The 24,300-nt window shown below is 50.9% G+C and overlaps 9 protein-coding genes across 9 annotated transcripts; 6 read left to right on the forward strand and 3 right to left on the reverse strand.

The window, feature by feature from the left end:
• Window positions 1-1,005: 1,005 nt before the first annotated feature.
• Window positions 1,006-1,467, forward strand: TRIREDRAFT_109231 (uncharacterized protein; the record flags this gene model as incomplete). Its single annotated transcript, XM_006966897.1, has 1 exon — window positions 1,006-1,467. One exon carries the CDS (start codon window positions 1,006-1,008, stop codon window positions 1,465-1,467), a length of 462 nt encoding a protein of 153 aa, XP_006966959.1.
• A 1,846-nt stretch (window positions 1,468-3,313) lies between these two features.
• Window positions 3,314-5,230, forward strand: TRIREDRAFT_26871 (uncharacterized protein; the record flags this gene model as incomplete). Its single annotated transcript, XM_006966872.1, has 4 exons — window positions 3,314-3,561; window positions 3,649-3,745; window positions 3,805-4,269; window positions 4,328-5,230. Coding segments are annotated over 4 exons (1,713 nt in total), but the record flags the coding sequence as incomplete, so codon positions are not given.
• Window positions 5,231-5,655: 425 nt separating this feature from the next.
• TRIREDRAFT_64920 (uncharacterized protein) lies at window positions 5,656-7,091 on the reverse strand (the record flags this gene model as incomplete). Its single annotated transcript, XM_006967000.1, has 4 exons — window positions 5,656-6,082; window positions 6,143-6,551; window positions 6,604-6,885; window positions 6,950-7,091. The coding sequence occupies 4 exons, from the start codon at window positions 7,089-7,091 to the stop codon at window positions 5,656-5,658; spliced, it is 1,260 nt and encodes a 419-aa protein (XP_006967062.1).
• A 1,993-nt stretch (window positions 7,092-9,084) lies between these two features.
• Window positions 9,085-10,293, forward strand: TRIREDRAFT_109234 (uncharacterized protein; the record flags this gene model as incomplete). The annotated part of the gene is made up of 1 exon (XM_006966898.1): window positions 9,085-10,293. One exon carries the CDS (start codon window positions 9,085-9,087, stop codon window positions 10,291-10,293), a length of 1,209 nt encoding a protein of 402 aa, XP_006966960.1.
• A 209-nt stretch (window positions 10,294-10,502) lies between these two features.
• Window positions 10,503-11,753, reverse strand: TRIREDRAFT_109235 (carbohydrate-binding module family 18; the record flags this gene model as incomplete). The annotated part of the gene is made up of 3 exons (XM_006967001.1): window positions 10,503-11,013; window positions 11,068-11,410; window positions 11,489-11,753. 3 exons carry the CDS (start codon window positions 11,751-11,753, stop codon window positions 10,503-10,505), a joined length of 1,119 nt encoding a protein of 372 aa, XP_006967063.1.
• Window positions 11,754-13,896: 2,143 nt separating this feature from the next.
• On the forward strand, window positions 13,897-14,665 carry TRIREDRAFT_79737 (uncharacterized protein; the record flags this gene model as incomplete). The annotated part of the gene is made up of 1 exon (XM_006966899.1): window positions 13,897-14,665. The coding sequence occupies exon 1, from the start codon at window positions 13,988-13,990 to the stop codon at window positions 14,663-14,665; it is 678 nt and encodes a 225-aa protein (XP_006966961.1). The 5' UTR covers window positions 13,897-13,987.
• Window positions 14,666-16,805: 2,140 nt separating this feature from the next.
• On the forward strand, window positions 16,806-18,546 carry TRIREDRAFT_109237 (uncharacterized protein; the record flags this gene model as incomplete). The annotated part of the gene is made up of 3 exons (XM_006966900.1): window positions 16,806-16,937; window positions 17,012-18,124; window positions 18,217-18,546. The coding sequence occupies 3 exons, from the start codon at window positions 16,806-16,808 to the stop codon at window positions 18,544-18,546; spliced, it is 1,575 nt and encodes a 524-aa protein (XP_006966962.1).
• Window positions 18,547-18,807: 261 nt separating this feature from the next.
• TRIREDRAFT_79738 (uncharacterized protein) lies at window positions 18,808-20,436 on the reverse strand (the record flags this gene model as incomplete). Its single annotated transcript, XM_006967002.1, has 6 exons — window positions 20,168-20,436; window positions 19,962-20,073; window positions 19,568-19,901; window positions 19,389-19,502; window positions 19,213-19,334; window positions 18,808-19,164 (listed from the first exon to the last, which is right to left on the reverse strand). The coding sequence occupies exons 1-6, from the start codon at window positions 20,398-20,400 to the stop codon at window positions 18,808-18,810; spliced, it is 1,272 nt and encodes a 423-aa protein (XP_006967064.1). The 5' UTR covers window positions 20,401-20,436.
• A 1,989-nt stretch (window positions 20,437-22,425) lies between these two features.
• On the forward strand, window positions 22,426-23,605 carry TRIREDRAFT_109239 (uncharacterized protein; the record flags this gene model as incomplete). Its single annotated transcript, XM_006966901.1, has 4 exons — window positions 22,426-22,467; window positions 22,530-22,995; window positions 23,052-23,496; window positions 23,578-23,605. 4 exons carry the CDS (start codon window positions 22,426-22,428, stop codon window positions 23,603-23,605), a joined length of 981 nt encoding a protein of 326 aa, XP_006966963.1.
• Between the last annotated feature and the right edge of the window lie 695 nt (window positions 23,606-24,300).

Here is a 24,300-nt window from a genome sequence, read left to right on the forward strand (position 1 = left end):
ACAGGGATCTTATGTGGAATGTAAAAGTCTCAGCCGTTGGCGACTCGTTCAAACTGGGGAATACTTTTTTTGTACCTTGTTCCACCACTGAATAACTGCCGCCACCCGACATAGAGAACTGGCGGACGGAACATCGCTCACGGCCGGCCGGCAGATGAACTGCCTCGGAGGTTATAGCTTAAGATCGCGACGCATCAATCAGAGTCCTCGATGGTGTTACGATAGCTAGCGGATATAAACGGCGGGCATATGTCGGCTTTCGTCGAAGTCAAGTAGCTGAAGGCTGGAGGTCTTCACATCGTTGGCTCATTCGCCCCATCTCGTATCAAGCAGCGAAAGATCACACCAAATCACTGATTAACGACCGTTGCTATGACGCTTCCTAGCTTGCGATGTGAAATTCGCTATGGTTTCCATCGTACAGGGGCGTACAATTGATGGCGATTCTATCACAACGAATTGACAATATCAGAAGCGTCTTTAACATCTTGCCACCTCAACCTGCGATTTCACGACGCGAATAGGGACAGCCATCTGTAGTGGCAACGACTTATCTTACGATATGTGATGAAGCGGGCGAAATTTTCCTAAGCGGGGACATACATCTTGTCCCATTGTCTGACATACTTGCGGAGGATGCTTACCATCATCTGCCTTAATATATATCACACATAATAGGAAAGTCCTCTTGTTCAACAGCGGTGTACAGGTAAGCCTGACAGTCCTCATTGGTGGGTTATTCACAACAGGCTATCAGCTCGAATGCGACTTTCGGCACTTGAAGCCGACTTTGAGCAGAGTCCTCTGCTCTGTGACTTGGATGTGGATCGCGAGTTGGGCAGAGACTCATTCGACCTCGCTGAAGGACTTATATAAAGAACAAGCAATTCACCGGTATTACAACCAAACAGACAGTTCAGACACCTCAATTTGGCATTCCATTGTATCAACTACATTCAAACATTATTGACTTCTGTACATATTTCTTCACCATCGTCAAGCAAAATGGTTTCACTCAAGTCGACTATTATCCTTGCACTAGGCTATGCCAGCAGTGCCCTCGCCGTCGAGTACAACAAAGACGCCCGTCCTGCTATTCCCGTCCCCTGTGATGGCGACGAGCTCGCCCTCGACTCACGACGTACCAACTCTACCGCAGGCTCTGAGCATGCCTCTCTTGAGGAGAGGCAGTCGTGTGGTTGGAGCGGCACTTTCTATGAACAGACAAGCTGCTCTGCATCTGGCAGCCAATTCACCAAATGCAGTGGAGGTGCTGGCTGTGTTCTCACCAACTCTGTTCTCGCATTCGGCTTCCAGAGCATCAAAGCCTATGACCTCTCATGCGACCTCTTTATCTGGAACGGAGACTGCAGCAGCGGCTACAGTTGGTATATCCCGCGCAACTCGCCAACTGGCATCTGCTGGGGTGGATTTGGCACTGGTCATGGCTATTCGGTTGGCTGCTAAGTTTGGTTGCAATGAGGAATCTGGAAACCGAAATGGATCTCAAGGTTGTCTCGCCATGTGGGATGCTGAGAGATTCCAGGAGGATCTACATACCTACTAGGTATGCTTATCTAACGTCTGGTTCATCTTGTTCTGGACTAGACTTAAGAGCGTAATGAAACCCTATTCAAACAACCTGGCCTCGTCGTGACTTCAATTCCTAGCCCTTCTGCCAATGTAAGGTACCTAGGTATGGTCTAGACACTAGGGTGATACCTGATGGTACATGTTGGAAGTATGCATGGCGACTCCTATATTTACCTTATCTTTGTCTTCATATGCATGAAGCAATCCTCTGCCAGCGTTGGCCTGAGAGCAGGAGAGCACTGGTATAGCAGAATAACCTTGAGGGGCAGTGTAACTATAGGCAAGACTGAACTCAGTCTGCCTTGCGGTTCTAAAATTTCATGCTGAGAAGCTTGGAGAACTACGGGTGTTCGATCTATTCAGGCTCTCGGTCCAGGGGAATTACGCAGAAAACACACAAGACAGTCAGAAGCCTCCCTAACCTACGACTGGACGCGTCGAAGATCTAGTGACACCATCCCTAAGATTGTATCTCTTGTCCCAATCAAGGCTCTAACAATAATGATGTATGTATGCTGCATTGGTTTCGGGAACACCCGACTGTACTCCTTCGTGGTATTCATGAGAATGGCGCTTTTATATGAGGTTAGAAGTCTTTTTCTGAGCCTGAGTCATTCGAAAGATCCGAGGTATTTTGCTATCGCGCTCTCGCTTCGTTGCCAGTTGATACATGCCGTTAACCGACTCCCTGATAACAAGAATGGAAGTTCGGTAGAGCCGGACTACATGGATATTGAGGACCCAACCCTGTTCCACTCATGGAAGAATTCAGGATCTTGAGCTCACGTTGGGATCTCGGGAGCAATTTACTCTTCCAACACCACAAGCAACGGGTAATTACATGCTGGTGTTGGCAGTTCTCAGGCCAATGCTTGACAGGCATTTGGGCACCCACCTGTACAGAGTTTGGTCGAACTTCTCAATGTATCATCCGTGATCAGCTGTGACCAACTGTGCGGGTCTGAGTACCAATGAAGATGGTCGTGAACATGAGTTGCCTTCAAGTGGTCAATCAATATCACTCACTGACAAACGCCGCGCCCTTCCGCCAAACAGAGAGCGAATGGAAACGCCTCGGATGAAGTAACAAACAAGGCGATGAAGCACTTGACAAGCTCACCTGTGCCGCATAAGCGGAGGTGGAGAACGTCAAAATCCGAGGTATGATGAGCGCGTGCAGTGCGGATAGGCTATTACATACTGAAAGTGCTGCCTATGGTTGAGTAATCTTTGATGAAAGACCATCTCTTCTCGAAATTCTCCTCTTTCGAACGCTGCGGGTTTCCTCTCAACCAGCTTGCAAGCCTACATCCTCGTCGCAATCAACTACCATCAGCGATACTGGGTTCTCTAGCTGGGATCAGCCGTCCTGCGAAGCTCAGCTGCTCACAAATGCACGGCAGCTATTACTAAGAAACCACCGGCGCTTCCGCCCTCTAGCTGAAAGGGGCAAAACCGCCACGGCTCGGTGTCGGTCCTTGTTCAAGCGCCGAGACCGAAAGCTATGAGACAAAGTCATTGATCCTCCCAGGCTCGCCCAGCTTCGGACGGGGTTTCTTTTGATCACTGAATCCGAAATCTCGTTACCTGCAGCAAGTTCCCGGGAAGTTGGTCTGATGAGAGAGACATGTCTCCCGGGCAAAGTAGCGTTGATGAACCGCCTCTACCTCTAACCACTCCTCCAGCCTCTACGGACCGAGGCCTCACTCCGCCGTCGCCGCACCCGCGCCGGAAGCCGGACAGGTCGTGTGTGCTGTGCCACCGGAGGAAGATCCGGTGCGATAGGCAGACGCCGTGCTTGGCATGCGTGAGGGCTCGTCTCACGTGCACATATCCGGTCTCTGACAAGCCCATTCGTCGAGTGCGCAAGGCTACCATAGCTGATGTCGCGTCGAGGATCTCGGACCTTGAGAAGACCATCGTAGCGGCTTCCATCGATCATGCAAACAATCCGGCACGAAGATCGCTGTCGGCCAATGCATATGCAAATACACATGTGTCTGCGCCGGCAGGCTTACCGGTGAGCCTACCGGTAAGCCCTCATGAATCTCCCAGGGAACCACAGGAACTCCCCTCGGAGGAGGTTTTAATCAGGAACGGCACCTCAAGCCAATACTTCAACGAACTTCTCATCTCCAAGGTGATTGAAGAGGTAAGCATCGTCAGGATTTCGCGTCATCTCTGCCATCATACTAATCTCAAGTTTCACAGGATCAAGACAAGTCCTCGCTGCTACATACACCGCACAACGACAGCAAGGAGCTGGGACTTGACTCACCGTTCAGCCTCATAGGCTTGCTATCCAGTCCACCCGTCTTCGAGGAAAAGGAGAAGGGCTGGCGACTGTCCCGACTGAGCGCCACTCAGTTGTGGCATCTCTTTGTCCAAAATGTCGATGCAACCATGAAGCTGCTGCATATCCCAACAGATGAAGTGACTATTTTCACCGCCATCCACCAGCCGGAGTCTGTAGCAAGCGACGTTCTCGCCCTCGTCTCGGCTATGTATTTTGCTACCACTGTGACACTGGAGTTGGATGAGGCTCAGCATGTTCTCGGTGTGGACAAGTCGACTGCTTTGCGGACGTTTAAGAGGGATTTCCAGATGCATCTGTCAAGGGCAGATATGCTGGAGAACCCAACTGTCGTGCTGCTGCAAGGGCTTGCCATATACTTGGTATGTTCTCTGCTCCCGAACGAGGCCCAATTTGAAAGGTGCTAACACGCCAGGCTAGGCATCGGCGCGAGCTTACTATCATGGCAGGGGCATCTGGATCCTCAATGGGCTTGCTGTGAGGATGGCACATTCTATCGGTCTCCATCGCGACGGAACCAAGCTAGGAATGTCTCCCTTTGAGTCTGAAGTTCGACGGCGACTGTGGTGGCACTTTCTCGCGAGGGATTCAAGGGCCGCAGAGGATCACGGCATCAGCTCATGGTCGACGGTCCCCAGTTACGATACGAAACTGCCGCTGAATGTGGACGATAGCGAGCTTCGTCCGGATATGAGAGAGCTCCCGCCACCTCATAATGGATGGACCAAAATGAGCCTTCCACTGACATGCATGGAAGTCGCGCAGACGCTGCAGCATATGGCCAACCTCTCCATGACTCCTTCTGGATCGACTCCTAAAGAAGTCATCAGGAGTAATATGCTCAACCAGTTGAGGTCACGCGTGGAGCAATACATAAAGCCGTGCAACCCTGTGATCCCAGTACAGAGGATGACCATGAAGACAGCGCTCGCCATGGTGCACAAGATCGACTTCGTCACAAGGCAGCAGCTCGCCAATATGGAGAATCCGGACAAGCGCAACGCATTTGCTACGGAAGCAAACCTCCTCTCTGCCCTGAGATGTCTGGAGATACACCTCGAGCTATGGAGTGACGAGCTTCTTCGTCCTTATCGATGGTGCATGTATGGCCACCCTCAGTACCACATGCTGCTATACGTTCTCTGGCATCTTTGCGTCTGTCCCACAGGCCCCAGCGTTGACCGAGCTTGGGTCATAGTCGCAAAAACATTCGAGCTGGAGCAGGTGAGGCTTTCCACAGCCGTTTCTGGCCCGGCACTGAAGTCTGTCATCTTGAAGAGATTGCATAAGAAGGCCGAATTGATACGGCAGTCGGTGGTGAATGGAAACGACGTCACTATTGGTGTGGCTAGGGCGGATGAGGTGCCTGACGACAACAATATGATGAATCCTCCACAGGAAGCAATTCTGGACGTCCGTCGTTTCGATGGCGAGAACGTGGACTGGAGCAGTCTCATGCAGAACACCATGCCTGATTGGAACACATTAGTGGAAGACTTGCATCTGGATTTGCACGATTTCTCAAGCTATTTCTAATGAGGGATTATAGATGTACCTACAATCGCTGTTCATGAGGCCATCAAGGAAGACATGTATAGAGGTTCATTATTAGTAGTATTTTGACATTTCGGCTTTTTTACCTAGTACCCATGCTAACGACTTATCAAAGAACTACCCCATTAACACCATTTATATGCTAAAGCCTGCGTGTATGTCATGTCACAATAATAATCTGCGGTGTGGCCTCCTCAGAAGACAACCCTCAACTTCCATCCCGTCCTATGGATTCGTGCCGCCAGAACAAACGACGTGCCAACAATACACAAGATCCCTGCGAAGATCTTTGGACCCAGCCATCCAATTGGTTTCTCAAGAATGGCGCCTGATATGGGATCCGTTGTAAGGCCACCGACAGAGGAAGCCAGAAAGATGAGACCAGTCCGGAATCCGATTTCGGACGGATGTGAAATTTGCACAACAAGGGCGGCGATCAAGGCGACATAGGCTCCCGACATGAAGCCGAACAAAGTAGCAAAGGCGATTCGTGCGCCATCGGTGGCTGCCGGGATCCAGAGACCTAGGACAAATATGCCCGCCAGATAGCACACGGAGACGAAGATGTTGTATCGACCCCAATTATCTCCAGCAAAGCCGGAGAAGACACGACCAAACAGACTACAAGAACAAATTGTCAGCGAAGGGATACTTTGATCGATAGGTTTTTGGCATAATTACCTTCCGGCGTTGAGGATGGGAACCAGATATTGCGCCAGATTGGGGTCCATGCCGGCTTGGGCAGCCTCGACGGAGACGTAATCGATCGGGACATACAGTCCAAAGGTGAACAGCAGCAGTCCCATAGCAAGACAGGAGAACTGGATCTCGGTAAAAGGTGTCATCATCCGCTTCAAGGTGATGGGCTGGAATTTTGGCGGGTTATGCGTCGTAACCGTGAGGATGGCTACAATGAGCAGAGCGAGGATCAAGAAGGCGGAAATTCGCATGGCCCAGCCAAAGCCGACCTCATCTATGAGGCGACGGACCATGATGGGGAAAATGACACCGCCCAGACTCGATCCGGTAGCCAAAAGTCCGTAGGCGGCGCCGCGTTTTGTGGTGAACCATGTCGCGATGCTATTGAGAGCTGTTTCTGTGCGTTAGTGCTGCTTCACGGAAGAGACGAGATGATGGCTTACCTGGCTGGAAAATGGCAGATACGCCAACAGCACTGCAGACTCCCTGAGACAAGAGGATCTGGTAGTACTCCGTAGAGATGGATGTCATCATCAAGCCAAAGACATGAAGAAACGTTCCGCCGATGATGAGCCAGCGAGGGCCGTACTTGTCGTAGATGAGACCAATGAAGGGCCCCAAGGCCATCATGAAGAAGATCTGCAACGAGGGGATCCACGAGATAGTGCTAGCCGAGTACTCTTTGAGAAGCGAAGCCTGGTAGTAATCCTGGAACGCGCCGACACCTTTATGCAAGATTAGCTTAAGTTGCTCTTTGTTGGCAAGGCACTTTGGTTCAGATGGACGTACTGTTGATCCATCCAAAACTGCAAAAGGAGGTGCACCAAGCTCCCACAACCACGAGCCATGCCCGAAGGCCACCGTTTGGAGGCTCGCTGCCAGTAGGCACCGGAGCTGACGACTGATATCCGGCCTCTTCTTCTTTCGTCATGAAGGGCTCTTCGCGATCGGAGACATTGTTGATGTCCTTTTCAGAGGTGGCGATACCACGCTCGTTCTCATTGACGTCCTCCAGCGCGGTGCCGCTGGAATTAGAACTTGTGAACATGACGGCGACTTTGAAGTCAACAGATGGAATCAATGAGGTTCACACTGTTGATCAAGAGGAAGAGCGGTCGGAGAGCAGGATACTTTGTGCTCCGCCTTGGCCTTCGACTTGCTGAAGCACGGGTCCGCAGGCGAGTACAGATGGTCGCTTGTCGCTGATCCAACCAAGGGTATGATCTCACGGCGAGGGCATGTCGAGATATGTAGTTGTCAACTGAAGGGTCGGAAGGGTGTTGTCGTCATTGAGTCGACTATTACTGCCGAGTGTAAAAGGATCAGTTACCATTCCTATGACAACTCAACAGCTGAATTGCCCAAACACGGCAACACGATTTTTTTTCAGGAGGTCCGGCCCTTCAAGGCGGCCGAGACCGAGGCGGATGCGAGCGCCGGGGGCGGCCCCCAAAAGCGCGAGTCGCACAGGACTACAAGCTTACCTTCTGCTGGCCCCCTTCGAGCGTTTCCTCCTGCTTTGCACCGAGTATTTGCGCAATGATGGAGCGGTCTGCTTGATAATCATGAGCATCAGCCCTACTGAACTTGTCAGCGGATTGGCTCAAATCCGTGTATTCTGCTTCCGATCAATCAGCCCGAAGCTCTACAGCCGGGTTTGGCGAGAGAGGCGAATAGACGACTACTCCACCAATCCACACAATGGATCCTCTCGAGGCCATCCAGCGAATGGGATCGTTCCTGGGCAACTGCAAAGAACGGCTAGTTTCTTTCGCTTTTTTCAGATTGCCACTCGGAACACCGAACAATAGCCTCTCGGCCAATCTCACTGGCTTGGAGAACCAGGGGCAACGATTTTGACCTCTCGTTTTCTTACAGCGGCATGTGCAGAACTCGGCACTACAGCTACAGTTATCCTAACAGACCTTTTGCTCTCACCGCATCGCTGATAAGGCCAGAGATTGTATTACATGTCTTGTATCCACTCATTATCAATCTTTGCCAAGATGAGTTGTCGAAGATTGTCCCTGTTTGCAAAGCACAGCATGATGTGATATCGCATCAGAGCTAGGCTGAGATAAACAGCAGCCCTGCAGATGCTCCCATACCTCATTAGACGGTTAATGATACCCCGCCTTGCCCGCATACTCGTATGTTTGTTGGAATAGGTGTGTCTTCCCATGAGGTGGCAAACGGTAAATCGCAACAGAGAGCCGCCTAGCCCGCCAACGCCATTTACCGATCCAGCGCATTTCTGAGACTGAGGTTTTCATCAACCAGCACTCAATCACTCCCATATGGTTGCCAAGACGTTACCCCACGGCTAGTGGGCGGAGAAAGCACCCTCTGAGTCAACAATGCGTCCACACAACTCTGGAGGCTGCACGAGGAGCACCGGGCCAAATCGTTGAGGATATGAAAGCTCTCGTCTACACACCAAGAGGCTTCAAACCATGCAGTTCCCAATAGCACACGCATCAAGATCTCGGCTTGAAAGACGACGTCTGAAGACACAACGTTTTTGTCCGCCGATGTTCTCAAGCGCATACCTGCTAAGATAGCATCTAGAGTCGCAAGACGCTACACCCCATCTCTTCTGTGACTAATAGCACTAATAGCCGGCTTGCAAAAGTTCAGTAACGGCGTGAGTCATCTAGAGTGCTCTGCGACTATGTAACCCGCGTAGGATCACGAACCTGGGACAAAGGGCTCCATGCTTATCAATCTGTAGTGTATATAATATCAGCAATTGCCCGTCGGCCTCGGCGCTGATTGTCAAGATACTTCCGGGCAGTTGCATGTTTCAAGCTTGAGAATAAGCATCAACGAGCCATCCGAGCACCCACCCCTGTCAGATTCGGCAACCAGCTGCCGCCTCAACTTATACGAGTACTACTCGCGATCGTCTAATGACCGACTCCATCATGGCCCGCTCGCCGTCCGCTCGAGTCCGCCTCCGCGATCTTGTTCCGGGCCTCAAAGTGGGAGCTTGGCCCACCGGCCCCAAGAACGGCATCACAGACGTCGCAGGAGTGCTAGTCCACACGGAATCTATCCACAGCCCCGACGGTTCTGTCAACACTGGCGTGACTACCATTCTTCCTCGTAAAGATTGGTTCAACAATGCCTGTTACGCCGGTGTGTTCCGCTACAACGGTAGCGGAGAGATGACAGGCAGCCATTGGATCGAAGAGACGGGCCTCCTCCACAGTCCCATCATCCTGACAAACAGCTTCGCTGTCGGCAACTGCTATACTGGCATCTACCAATACGCCATCGAAAACCACGGTGCAGCCGATGGAAGCGTAGACTGGTTCCTACTGCCTGTTGTAGGAGAGACGTTCGATGGCTTCCTCAACGACTTGACCAAGTTTGCAGTGACGCCGCAACACGTCGTCAATGGCATCAAGGCAGCCTCTTCCGACCCGGTTCCTGAGGGCAACACCGGCGGCGGAACGGGAATGTTGTGTCAGGGATTCAAGGGCGGCACTGGAACTTCGAGCAGAGTCGTGCCGGGCTACGATAGCAAAGGAAACGACAAGAGCTACACTGTGGCGGCCCTGGTTCAGGCAAACTACGGCCGAATGCAGCATCTTCACATCACGGGAATTCCTGTGGGGAGGATCCTCGCTGCGGAGGCTGAAAAGAAGAAAGAGGCAGCCAAGGCGAAAGCTGAGTACGATGCCGCCAAGGATCAACGCGACGGCAGTATCATCATCGTCCTCGCAACGGATGCTCCGTTGAGTCCGATCCAGCTGCAGCGTCTCGCCAAACGTGCCACCGGTGGTCTTTCTCGGGTTGGAGGCTACGGCCACAATCCCAGCGGCGACATCTTCATGGCATTCAGCACGGCCAACGAGATTCCTGTACAGACAGTGGGCGCGAACCACAGGTCTGTTGACCCATTCAAGGCCAACGCTCTCGTCACTGAGACGATTGACGATTCGACAATCAATGCCTTGTTTGAGGGCGCTGCTGATGCTACAGAGGAAGCCATCTATAATACCTTGTGTATGGCTGAGAGCCTGACAGGTCACAAGGGCTTCCACGTAGAGTCCCTGCCTCTGGACAAGGTCAAGAACATCTTGGAAAAGCACATCACCTTGGAGGCAACAATCAAGGAAGAGCTATAATAAGAGAATGGTTGACAACAGCCATGTGGTTTGTGGAGGATTAATCGCTTGGAACGGGGTCAATGGTATATTTCACCTATCATTACCTAGATACTTCCTTAAACAAGCAATCAAATATGCAAACCTTCTTCCTCGATCGAACCAGTGTGTCATCATTTCAGTATTGGTATTCCCAATACGTCAGCATGCATGTCTTCTCTTTCATCGTCTTATAGGATCACAGCTAGTAACCCAGTCCCAGCACCAAGCACCAGGACCCAAGCCGTCCTCCAATCTGATCCCGCCCACAAAGGCGCTGCCCCGGACGAACCGTCACCTTTGTCGCCGCCATTATCATCGCCACCACTTCGAAGCAGAGTTGTGGTACTGCTACTTTTCGATTTGCTCGTACTGCTAGTACCATCAACCGGCACAAATGGAGTAGCACTTGGCGGGGGCGGCATCGAAAAGGTCGGCTTATCAGTCGGACTAGGGCTCTCACTCGGAGAGTCGGAGGGCGGCGAAGACGCGAATGATGTGCTCCCAGCCAGAGACTCAAGGGAAGTAGCCGCGGCAGGCGTGGGAAGAGACAGTGTTCTCGACTTGGAACTGAAGTATTCGGAAGCGGCACTGGCATCCGTTGTCTTGACACTGAATGTAGTCCAGGTGGTTGAACGGGACGAGGTCACGATCGATGCATGGATGTCGATCGAGTAAGTCCAGTAGTAATACCAGTAATACCTGTCGGAGATGATCAGCGTCTACTCAAGTCAACCCGCTTTGATCTCGACTCACCAGGTCACAGTCCAGTAATAGTACTGATAGTAAGTGGTGGTGTACGTATGTGTGCTCGTCGTGGTCGGCGCATATGTCGTTTTTCCATCGTCCACATGTGCCGTGCATTTGGCGTCGGTGCAGCACACCATTCTGTGCGTCAAACCGGAGAGGTAGCAGTGGTTACCCGCCGGACAATGGGATTCATCTGAGCAACATTGGTCCCCCTTAGGCATGCAGTGACTATAGCCACAACATGTTTGGCCGGCTGCACACGGTCCGTTTGGGCAGCAGGCGGACCCTTGGGTATGGCAGTATCCGTACGAGCAGCAGAGGCTATTCGCAACGCAACAACCTCCGGCGCCTATATATATGTGATGATGGTCAGCAGCCATTCGTTCTCACGATAGTCTTCATCTCGCTGTTGTCGACGGGAACATACTGGCACAGTATCCAAACCCTTGAGCACAGGACTGCCGCTTGCCCAGCAATACGTCGAGGGCTTGGCGCGCCGTCAGCTCAGACCCAAGAGGAGCCTTTTCATCGTCGTTCTTGGAGCTGGACTTTGCCGGGATATCCAGTCGTCCGACTTCTTCTTTGACCACTGTGTATACCCTAGGACGGTCCTCCAGTTGCTGATCAAAGTTGACAAAGAATTGGGCACTCGTAAGAGTGGCTATACATAGCATCAACAGTCGGAGTTGCATCTTGATGGCCTTCAGACTCAAGGTCATCAACAAGGAGAGCACTTCGACCTAAGCGTCAACAATTGGGGGTATTCGCCCATTTTAACTCCCTCTTCCTGACCGCAACACACTTCTTCATCAAGGGCATTTAAGCTAAAAGAGCCAAGAAGCATTTCAACGCCAACTACTGCACAGTTGCATGGTTCAACGTGAGGTCGACCCAACGACTAGAGAAAGAACGGCTAATAGTCTCGAGTCAGGTTGCCATTGGCGGGAGCGCTACGTTTACCGAACGAAGGAACCATGATGTTATTTTTAACCTTCGTCAGCCTTGCTCTAGGAGCCCCATTATCTCGTGGATTAATGGGACCCGGACGCAGCGATCTCGACGTCGTTTGAAAATTTGTCCAGCTTCAATAACCCTTCTAACGGACTGATTCCTTCAATGAAACAGGCGTAACATCAATTCGCGCCGCAGGTGATCCTCAGTCAAATCCGAATCAGCTCTCCAATTGTTCTTCTTGTGCTATTCTCCTGCTCCTGCTTTAACATGCCGATTGACTATGTATAATCCCTCGGATTCTGCTCCACACTGTTGATTGTCCCTCAGGACAGGCAGCCGTTTCTTACATTGGGCGCGTGCGGCTGAAAACTGTCTGTCACCATTGTTCATGCCATACATCAGCCGACACACATAGACAATTTTCTTCCACTGGCTTCAAGTTTAGGATTCAGGATCGACGCTGCATTTGCCTTCCTTGTTGAAGCCTTGATTGTCGTCGGCAACGTTATGGTTGGGTGAGCGAGTTGCTTCCCTGGGCAGCACGCCGAATACGAGATGCCCCAAGAAGGAACCATTACCATGTGCTTCATGGGACTGCTCACTGCCCTCTCAGGCCAGTTGTCAATTCATCTTGTCTTACCTAAATTGACTTGAAGTTGATGACCGGATTGATTGAGACTTGTCAATATGCCTGTATACTGATCGCAAGGATGGCCTGTCTTCACAATTCTGAACTCATGGGACGAGCACTAGCTCAAAGACGGTGTCAAACGAGATGGTGTTAAATCGGTTTAAAGCACGCCTAGTGCTGCACGATTTCATTCGAGGCAATATACATGCTTTAACGGGCTTTCAGACTATATTCTTGACTAGTTCATCCTACCAGTTGACATAACAAGACAGGCAAGGCGAGGTTGAGGGGTCGCCATTTCAGGTATTCAGTGCGGATGTCAGCTTGAATTGACATTGGTTCAGTTGAGATGGTGTTGAGGAGCCAGGCGGGGAAGCGTAAGGCGGACGAATTATGGGGCCGAACGATACAGCAAAGAACCGTGGAGCCATTTACATATGTGAGATTTGCTTGGATGGTTGGGGCTCCCCAAAAATTGGCGCTGGAAGATGCAGGGTACGAAGTAAAAGCTCTGCGGAGTGTCCAACTGAGGCGTGGAACTGATATCATTATCTCGGCAGCACATATTCGGATCGTTGAGACCCCCGGGCTCAATGTCGTTGGTAGCCAACATCAACTACCCGAGCCCAGCAGGTTCGGCATTCCCCCCACAGCTGAATGCTCAGACAAAGTATTTCTGAGTGATTGCCGTGTCCAAGGAGTTGCAGACAAGTTTCGACCTAGGGAACCAAAGCCCATTATAGTCCGAGGAATTACAAGCTTTTTATCCGTCGTCGAAAGCGGTTGTGGCTTCGGGCTGATGCCGGGTCCCCGTCACGTACGCGTACATAGGTGTAGTATGATTCATCTTGCCATGCCCATTATAGTGGGTGGTCAAAGACGCCAGGAGGCATGAGCGAGGTCCTACCGATTATCCTCCAGTCAGTCTCGTGTGCACCAAGCCCTGTAGCACCCAATGTCTACCAAAGTGATTGAGCCATGCTTCCAGAGTACTGTTTGCCCATCTGCCTTAGAACCAACGAGACCGTCTGAAAAAACTCGAGATTTCGGCCCAGGGAGGCTATCGACGGGATGATCTTTGGCTCGGAATCGGCTCTGCGGCCCTTTTCCGCGCGGCGCCTCCAAGGTCACATACAGGGAAGAAGGCTCATCCTTGGATTTAACATTGAGGCGCGCTTCAAACTGTCAATTATCTCAATCTCGAAGATTGTCGTCTCATCCCGAGAATTGCATCGTCTGCGACAAGTTGTAGAAACAGCAGCAAAGACTACGAGGCACCACCGAACCTGACCCGAGACCCTGCAACCCCGCTCTCAGAAAGCCCCGGCTGAACCCATCACCATGTCGGACCCTACATACACGTTATACAGCTACTTCCGCTCTTCCTGCTCGGCCAGGCTTCGAATTGTGCTGAATCTCAAGGGCATTGATTATGAACTTCAGGCCGTGAACCTACTGAAAGGCGATCACTTGGCCAGCGACTACAAAGCTCGCAATCCAACCGCCACAGTGCCGCTGCTGGTGCGCACATCTGGCAATGGAAATGTGTTCTCAGTTGGCCAATCAGTAGCTGCCATCGAGTACCTGGAGGAAATCTACCCCGACAGCTACCACGTCTTGCCACCAACGTCGAACCCAGAGGCGAGAGCTGTTGCACGAGCCCTGGCCGCAATAATTGCCTGCGACCTTCAGCCCGTCACAAACATGAAGGTCATGAAGCGTGTCCGAGCAATTGGGGGAAATGCAGAGCAGTGGAACAAGGAGATCATGACAGAGGTGCTCGAAGCCTACGAGGCGGCCGTCAAGGGCTGGGCTGGCGAGTACTCGGTTGGAGATGCCATCACCCTGGCTGATGTGTGTCTCCTGCCGGCTGTGTGGAATGCCCGAAGATACGGCGTTGATCTGGATGCGTTTCCCATTATCACCAGGATTAGCGACAACTTGGGCAAGCACCCAGCGGTTATCAAGGCGCATTGGCAGAATCAACCCGATACTCCGGAGGACCTGCGAGGGAAATGAAAAGCCATTAAGCCGCTGAGGCGCAAGGAATATGTTTTAAATTCTACGCTCCCTTCTACGCTATGTATGATTGGCAGTATGCAGTTGCACGGTAGATGGGTACGAGTTCTGGGCTGGATGAAGAGCAGATGAGTGCATTGAACGACAGTGCAGAGTTGGTTCCTCCGGCAGACTCTGAGGCAATTCACATGGCTCGTTTGTTGCTATAACCGCAATACATACTGATACGCGTATAATCATATGTAATAAGGGGATAAATACAGGTCACACTGCACAGGAGCATGGGACATGATCATTCAGGCCGTGGGTATACACCTAAGTAGTCTGCAGTACACAGGTAGACGAATCTTCTCAACTTAACCGTAAGATGGATACATCCTCGAACCCGTATCCAGTCTTTAGAAAAGACGGGAAAAAACTCCTATGCTCTCTTAAACTTCTCGTACATGTCTTATGGAGGCCACGACTTTCTGGCCCTTCTCAAACACCTATGGAACTATTATGCAGCCTATTTCCGTCTTGCTTTGGCAGATTATTTTGTCCGACGAGATTCAACTTTCTTGCATCAGGCACGATTAGCTTGCCTAGTTCCATAGTAATTGTAACCATACAATGTCGAGAGAAGTGTGCAAGAGGGTTGAGACAGAAGCCAGCGGACTGTTTACATCCGGTGCTGATGCTCCGCCCGTCCCCCCATGGCACTTGTTTCCCACTCGAGGGCTGCGGCGCGGGCTGCAAAGTCTCAGGATAGGGAAAGGGGCCATTGTGATGACTCTCGAGTCGTAGTCTTGATAATCTTGTAATCAATAGTAAGGAAGTTAAGCCAAGAGCTACAAGCTGAAGTACTCTGCATGGCAGCAGACCATGCAATTGTACGTATGCCGTAAACAGCTCTCAGGCTTTAGCAATGCCGGAAAAAAAAAAAACACTGCCTCTTATTAAAGAGAATGGATATAGCTCGATTGTAGCTGCCAATAATATCTTAATCGAGCAGTTGCCTGCTTCAGCATCTAGGACCAGAAACTGTTTGCGACCCCTTTCGTCCAACTCGAAAATATTCCTTCAGAGCTTCCCGTTATCGGTCACTTTGCCTGCTGGTTGCATACGAGGGCCAACCTTCAACTGCAAGACAAGAAACAGAAGGCGTTCAAAGATCAGCAGGGTAGGATTTGACAAGGGAGTTAACCCCAGCATGCTCACGTAGCAGCGGAGCAAAGTCCGCGGCAACGTATGTATCATTCGCAAGCCAGGAATAGAGCCGATTCGGGATCGAATGGATCTAGGTAGTACTCAAGTCCAAAAGGAGCGGCTGAGAGCGCTATCAAGGCGTTGGTAAAATAGTCTGCAGCAATTTGGATCCTTGCCGTGCTTGGAGTATGAGAACCATGCCCAGCATCCCGAGCATATGTAACCTCCGACTAGGCGAGAGTTACAATAGCATAATTTGTGATTCAATAGCGGTTACTTGGCCAAGCATGTTGGCATTGAATTCATCTATGAGGTGAGCTCAACTGCAAGTGAAGTAACTATGTCCTAAGTTATCTGATAATGTTGAGCCGCTGAAGCAGCGATCCCGTCTCTTGGTTGATTGCCAACAAGGTTTCTGTCACTTGTTTAACAACACTCATCATGTGTGAAGCGAATGGATGTTTTTTTTCCAGGGTCGTTTACCATATTGCAAATCTATCAGTTTTCTCTGCAGGCACTTTGTCGGAGCAATTCACTGACGTAAAGATGTGTGAACGGATGTCAGTGATCAAGCCTACTCGTATGGACGAGACCTCGAAAAGGTGGTATTGATCCGGAGAGTGTTTACTTCCCGAGACTCCGCAAAGTTCTTTGAGTATAGGTTTGACGCGCGCGCTCTTTCCCGTTGTAGCTACAAAACCTACTCTGCAATCAAGTCCTTGTCTCTAAGATCTACCCCTATGATCCTCTCTGACTGTATTATCTCCTATCTCATGCATGTGGTTTGTTGAGCGGAGAAGTGTGCCAGATCAAGTCGTGCAGTGGAATCTAGATTAGAAAAGTACAAATACAGTGAGAGCCTTCGATATAGAGGCGTCATCGCACTATCATTCCCATCCCGAAGTCAATCCCAATCAGACAGAGACATCATACACAAAGCTTCGACGGCACCATGAATACTTTTCTCACTTATGACAAAGGGCCAAACTTGGTCGGATCACAACTTCGGGGCCTTGTGCAAGAAGCAGCCGAGAGCCTGGCCCGAAAGAGTGGCCTTCAGTTGCTGGGCATATTTGTTGTGATGGTCAGTTATCATTGAACTACAGCCCAGTGCCGGATCATGACGATTGCTCCCGAACTGACATATCAATGTCATAGTTTATTGCATGGCGTGTAGGAGTTGCTTTCTACAATATCTGGTTGCATCCGCTCTCCAAATTTCCCGGCCCAACTCATATGGCTGCTTTCTATCTCCCCTACATGTACGACAGCTTCATCCGTGGCACCATGCACAACACAATCCGGAAGCTTCATCATAAGTATGGCCCGATTGTGCGTGTTGGCCCTAACCATCTGGCGGTTGATGGATCCGTTGGTTGGCCTGACGTCTATGGGCACAAGGCAGGCCAAGAGGAGTTTGGGAAAGTGCCCGAGTTCCTGTTCCAGGGGGACACCACCGCTCTCATTGCGGCTCCCAAAGACGTGCACAGGCGACAGAGACGGCAACTAGCCCATGCATTCAGTGACTCTGCACTAAGAAGCCAAGAAGGCATCATGAAGCAGTACGTCGACCTGCTCATGAGTCGCTTCGCCAATAAGGCAGACACTGGGGAGAGCTTCAATGTCATCAAATGGTTTGACTTCACCACGTTCGACATCATTGGCCACCTCTACCACTCGGAGCCCTTTCATTGCCTCGAAAGTAATGGCTATCATCCTTGGGTATCCGCTTTCTTCAATGGGTTTCGCGGCGATTCCTACCGCCGTTTCCTCAGGCAGTTTCCCCTGGCTCATGAAGTTGTCAAATGGCTACGAGTTGTTGGCGATTTGAACAGCAGCACCGACAACAGAGACTATATTGTGGGCAAGGCCCAGGCGCGAATCAAGCAAGGCGATTTTGCCATCCAAGGCTACCGTGACTTCATCGCTTTCATGCTCAAGAAGAACCGCGACGGCGAATTTGGCTTCCTTGAGCCCGAGATCCTGGCTTCTTCTCCTCTTGTCATTACAGCAGGCAGCGAAACTACAGCCTCCTCTTTGTCCGCCTTGGTGTTCTACCTTGGTAGCAATCCGATTGCGTACGAGAGGCTGACGAGGGAGCTTCGGTCTGCTTTCTCTGATGAAGAAGAGATTACGCTCAGCTCGACGCAGCGACTAGAGTATCTTCATGCCTGCATTGAAGAGGCTCTTCGTGTGTATCCTCCGGTTCCTGAGACGCCTCCGCGACAGAGTCCTGGAGGCATGATTGATGGCAAATGGGTCCCGAAAGGAGTAAGTCATCCCCATATGTATTTCCCCAGGCAGAACAGGGCTCTTGAGGAACTGACCACACCTATGATCAGACTACTGTTACGGTATTCCAGATGGCCACCTACCACAACCCCAGCCATTGGGCTGAGCCCGACTCATACCTGCCTGAGAGATGGCTTCCCAAGTCTCATCCCTTGTACGACGACAAGTTCAAGAACGACAATCGTGCCACATTCAAGCCATTCAGCTACGGACCAAGAGACTGTCTGGGTAAGAACCTTGCTTACTCTGAAATGCGCTTGATTCTTGCACGGCTGCTGTTTGGATTCGATTTCGAGCTGGTTCCCGGCCAGGAGGGCTGGCACGATGCGCTGCGTACGTTCTTGGTGTGGGAGCGGATGCCGTTGAAAATCTTCCTCAAGAAGCGTACTAGGACTGCTTAAGTGGCCAGATCGCTAGAAACTGCATATGAATCAAGAAATGATAGGTATGGTACCACCTCGAGGTTCCGATGACAAGTTTGGGGCCAGTGAATGAAGAGAGTCTGCGCCTGTCTGGGCGCTGCTGTTGTGCTTTCCGAACCATTCACAACGTCCTCTTGATATCGTATAGGAATGACAGAATTTGTATGCCATGACTATCTATTTGTCAAACAACAGGCGAAAGGCTGTGTGACTAGATCGCTCACTATGAGTCTATTCAATTCAGGTTGGCGATAGAGATCCAATCTTCACATCTGGCTCCTTGACTCGAATCACAAGCCTCTTTCCCGACATCTTGCCCTGTCTCAATGTTTCCAAGGCTCCATTTATCGCAGCAAGCCCTCCCGGTACAAAGTCGACTTCAGGGGGTTGTATCTTATTTGTATCGAGCAGCTCATATAGCCACTTGCTCAAATGACCTCCAACGTATGGGCTTGTATGAAACAGTTTGATGGGTACCGTATGCACCTGAATGTTGGGATTGTAAGTTCCGGGCTTGCCCGACATGGCAACAAGGTGGCTCAGCTTGCTGCCTCCCCCGCGAGCAGCCGCATCGACCGGCAATGGTTTTGTTGGTGTCTCGTGCCCTGGGCGGCAGTATCTGGAACTTGTCCGCTCTGCAAGGACTTGCTGACACCACTCTGCGGATTCTGGTCCAACGGCATCAATGGCGAGTCTGAGTGATCCTGGAGTAAGCCGTTTGATGTCACGCTTTGCTTGATCGAGGTTACTGAGATCAATCAAGACGTCTGGACGCTGTGGTAAGTCAGAGTTATCGCCGTCATATCTTGTGCTTGACTCACCGGTTCCCAATGACTGTAAAAGCTCTCCATGGCTGCTAAGGTCGGCAGCGCCCACCACTTTTAGTCCTCCCAGCTTCGCCAGTTGAATAAGAATTTGCCCGGTAATCGTCGATGCTTCACAAGAGTCAACTCTACGTCGCTCACTCAGTTACGATTGCATCATTAATAGCGCTACTCACCCCCGGATACCAAGAGCCATTCACCGGGCTGCGCTTGATAACAAGGTGCCATAGCATCAAACACCTCGTCGGCGATATCATCGGGAACATTCTCCGGGTACATCCTTGCATTCTCCAGCAAATTGAACTCTTTCTGCTTGGGCCCCTTGGTGAACGTAAGACCTAAGCAGACCCCGAGAGCGAGGCCTGCTGTGACATAGGCTACTCCCATTGAAGCGACTTGAAATGGTTCGACATGCTTGGGGATCCGGATTGCGTTGTAGCAGGAGACAATGGCATATTCCTGGAACGCAGCTTTTCTCAGGTCGCGGTGGTCTGTAGATACAGCGAGAACCTTGACCAATATGTTGTGAGTCACAATCAACGTGGTGTTATCTGAACTTCGAGCACTCACCCATTCCCCAGCCCGGAGTCTGCATTTCCGGTCCACGTTTGAGGCGATAATCTTGCCGATAAATTCGCGTCCATTGAGACACGGTGGTGGGGGAAGAGTATGTCCGGTGTCTCTGATGCCAGACTCATTATGTCAATTAATAGGTCCTCACGGGGGACAGGTGAGGCGGGTGCCCTGGCGGGGAACGGGAGACTGCATCTACGCACGTAGGTTCCCAGTCGATTTGGTTCAAGCCAATACCATACACCTCAACTAACAAATCTCCGAATTTGAGCTCGGGTATCTCTCTGTTAGTGTGGAGCATGTACGGTCTCCGAGGGTCGAGGAGCAGCAACTGCCGTTGGGAGTAGGGAATCGGTTTCAACGTGGCCGCCGGAAGCGATGTGAGGGTGGAAGCCTCAGCAATCGTCATCATGGTCCTGGACGATGTTATGACCATGATGGGATTGCTATACTGTACCGAGGCTATGGACCTGATTCACAGCCATCTGCGGGGGGCGAGCCACTGTCTTCAACTTGCAATTGCGTGATGGGAGCAGAGTTGCTGTGCCTAGGGTCGTCTCAAGCTCCTGGCAGTTTATCTACTCGAGGCTAAATGAGTACGATCATGCAATGACTTGTCTGGCGAATCGTCGTACGCCTTGCATGGTCAGCACGCATCTACCCTAGTGAACATTAGTGCTGCCTTGGCAACAGGAGACCTATGCGGCAGAGTAGCAGCCGGATGGATATCCCCGAATTTGATTCATACTCGCTCAGCCAGCCACAAGCGTATGTCATCACAAGCCAAAGGAACAGGGCGAATGCTGTAAGCAAGATCATTCATTATTCATGTTTCCTTTTCAAATCTGGCAGGTTCTCTATTGACGTATGTTCATTCTTCGCTGTGAGAGCATTCTGATGATAACCGATCCCTGCCGTATGACCCGAAGGATCGGATCAGGGAAGTTGATGTGGCCGCATTTGCAGGTAAGTAACAGCTGGTTGGGTCATTCGCAGTTATACATACGCCCGACATGTTTCATACACCAGATTCAGAGGCAGCCCACTACTAATTCTCCAGCCGAACCACGATGTCTGTATTCAAGGCCTTCGCTTCTCTATTTATTGCTCTTTTCAGCAGCCGGCAAAATGACGAAGGCCCTCGAGAGATGTCGTGATCGATAAGCGGGGCATCGGACCAGCTCGGCGGCGTGGGAAACACAGCTGAAGGGGGGCGAATCAGCTTACCATTGGCGCAATCAGAGTCGCGTAGAGTGAGAACTTAACATGATATTAGTCAGTAGATACACGAACAAACTGGAAGAGGGAATGGGAATATTCAGATAACGATGAGATAGCTATCTGATATATAAGTGAAGAGCCTGCTTTTGCCAGCATATGCTCGTCGAAGTGTTACCACTCCTCTCCTCAAGACATGGAACTGATCACAGTCACTTCGAGACGAACCACTCTATCGAAATGATGCTGCGGCTCACCTACCTAACCTGATGTCGCCCTGTCAGAGACAACATGGCACCGAAGGCGACTTGATGACCCGAGACCAGACTAGTAAGGTCTCATTTGAGGAGGAAGTAGTGATTGTTCCATCTTTTCCTCACCTCGTGCATCGATATCAGCAGCGTACCAGCAGGTCGCGAAACAACGGCCGATCGAACACACGAGACTCAAGAGAAGCCGACATTCTTACAGGGTAGAGCTTGAGAAGCGAACGATGCTGGATAATTTGCAAGTTGAACCGAAGCTTGAAGACATTGGTATCAAGCAGCGGGCTCGTGAATTTCCTCCTTTAAGCTACTCCGGAGTTGCGCGAAGCCACATCGTGTCTTTGACTCCCCAACAGCTCGGATCATAGCCTGCTGAGGCCATTCAAGTTTATCGCAGCACAAGTAGAAAACATCGTCCTTGCCTGGACTCGAACGGCCTTAGGTCGGTACGTCACTATTCTCAACAAGAAGACTGATCTCCCAATCTGTGCATTTATTCATCGGCCGCATCATGGAAGGGACTGGGGGATTCGGAATCTTTTGCTGAATGATTCTTTCCGTGCAGATGCTCTGTCAAATACCCACTCTTGAGTTTCTTGCTCCATCTTCAACAACATGGTACAGGCTTCTTCTTGTTGGATCCCAACCCACCCCTTAGAAGATATACCACGATTATTAATCACCGAGTGGGAGAGAAGCCTCTCTTTTGGTAATTACTATGTGAACTCGACAACAAGACAGCAGATGCTCATACAAGCTGTTGATCGCCGGCGGGATGCGATAATGACTCGTGATGGCACCAACATGAAATAATAATCAGTCGAAGTATGCTGGGCTATTGTGGCCATGTGGAAAAACCTTAAGACGAGTCTTTGTCCGGTCAAAAGGACGAGAGACGACATGTCGTGAGCAATCAGCACAGACGGATTCATACAATCTATTTTGGGTACATCAGGTCTTTTCCATATTGCCTCACCATGGCATCCGAGTTCATGATCAAGAAGATCGTGTGGTACGGCGTGAGTACAGAACTTTCCACCAACTGAGACCACCAGTGCTTCTGAACTGACCCTTTCTGAAGGCAGGTCGACTTGGCAGCCAGATCCGACCACGCGTCGTTGCCACCAAAAAGTACGACATCACTTTCATCGGACGAAAAGATCCTTCCGAGTATAGAGGCAAAGTGCCAGAGGGCATTCCAATCGTCCAGGTCGATCTGAAGGACCACAAAGGCCTCGTCGAGGCATTGACTGGCGCCGATGCCGTCGTGGTGTTCACCCACTTCGGCCCCGGGGGAGACCTCGACATCATCGAGATCGCGCTCATCAATGCGGCCATCGAAGCCAAGGTGAAGCTCTTCGTGCCGTCAGAATGGGCCCCTGATACTGCAGGCGGAAACGGGGCGACGCTGGAGAGAATTGGACCCAATACTCTACCACCTAGCCCGGCCATTGCGCCGAAGAGAGTGGTGCACAACTATCTGATGTCCAGGTCTGCTGAGGGCAAAATTGACTTTGTCAGTCTGCATGTCGGCAATTTGTTGTTGAGTAAGTCGGCCCATCAATCGCAATCATCGCCATCCACTGATCATTTTTTCATTCAGACATAACCCCCTTCTCACCCATGGATCTGAGCAAACGAAGTGCTTCCCTGGGCGATGGTGGACACGGCCTCATCTCTGTTTCCAGCCTTGACACACTTGGCAGAGGGTTGGACGGCCTGTTGACCAGATACCCCAAAGTGAAGAATAGCTTCGTCTACATCTGCGACGGCGAGACTACCCTGCAGCGCATCGTGAAGAGTTTTGAGGAAGCTTCCGATACTCAAGAGCCGTGGGAAATCACGTCATTCTCCATCGCCGAGAGAAAGAAGGCTGCAGACGAGAGGATGCGAAACGGCACATTTACGTGGGAAGAGTTTGCAGGTGTTCTCACTATTCCGTTCACAGGAGGTTTGACCGTCTGGCAGAACCCAGATAATGAGAAGCTTGGGCTGGAGCCGCCAAGTGGCGACAAGGCGCAGAAGACTGTTGATGAGCTCGTCCAAAGGTCCGTGGCAAGGGGATATATCATCTAGTGCTACGCCTCGATATAATGTGTCATGTAAACACGAATGGGCAATCATCATAGGCCTTTACAATGTATGAAGATGTCATAATTGTCCACCGCTATTCACAAGCAGCTTTGGAGTTGCTGTTATGTATACTGCTCGTTTCATGGTTACTATGCGTAGTCCAGCCATTGCCGCAAATCAGAAAACATCATTGAACAGGTCTAAATTCCTAGAAACAGCCTCTTGGTATCTGCGGAAGTCTGAAGGGTATCATTGGTATACAACGAAATCGAGAATCAGCAACCCCAGCTATGCGTCCTTCTATCATCAACTTCCATCATTCACCCACATGTTGATCAATGACACTGCTCTACGCGCCTTCCACCAATGTCATATTTTACGTCAATCTATCAAATGATCCTTTCAAACCATTGGACCGCACGATATAGCCCCTAGTTCTGTTAACCTCCCCCCCAGCGGTCTCGATTCCTGATTGCGTGATGCCTATCGAGGCAGGTTTTGCCCCCTACTTCAATAGTGCTTCACATGCATAACGTGCCGAATGTTTGCCATCAGGTTCAGCTCGAGTCTCTCTTTCGATTCATTGGGTATGGTCCTTGCCACGAAGACTGCAATGGCTCATCACAGCCCAGTATGTCTCTCCACCTACGCACGCGACAGTCCGAGCGTGGAGTCAAAGCCAAGCCTGCATCGACTCTCATCTCAGGGCCAACCTCGTGCCGCGGAGAATCCACCAGCAGCCCAATCAATGCAGGGTTATGAGAAGTGTCACTCGCAAG

The sequence above is a fragment of the Trichoderma reesei genome, assembly GCF_000167675.1.
Source record: "Trichoderma reesei QM6a unplaced genomic scaffold TRIREscaffold_15, whole genome shotgun sequence".
Lineage (NCBI taxonomy): Eukaryota > Fungi > Ascomycota > Sordariomycetes > Hypocreales > Hypocreaceae > Trichoderma > Trichoderma reesei.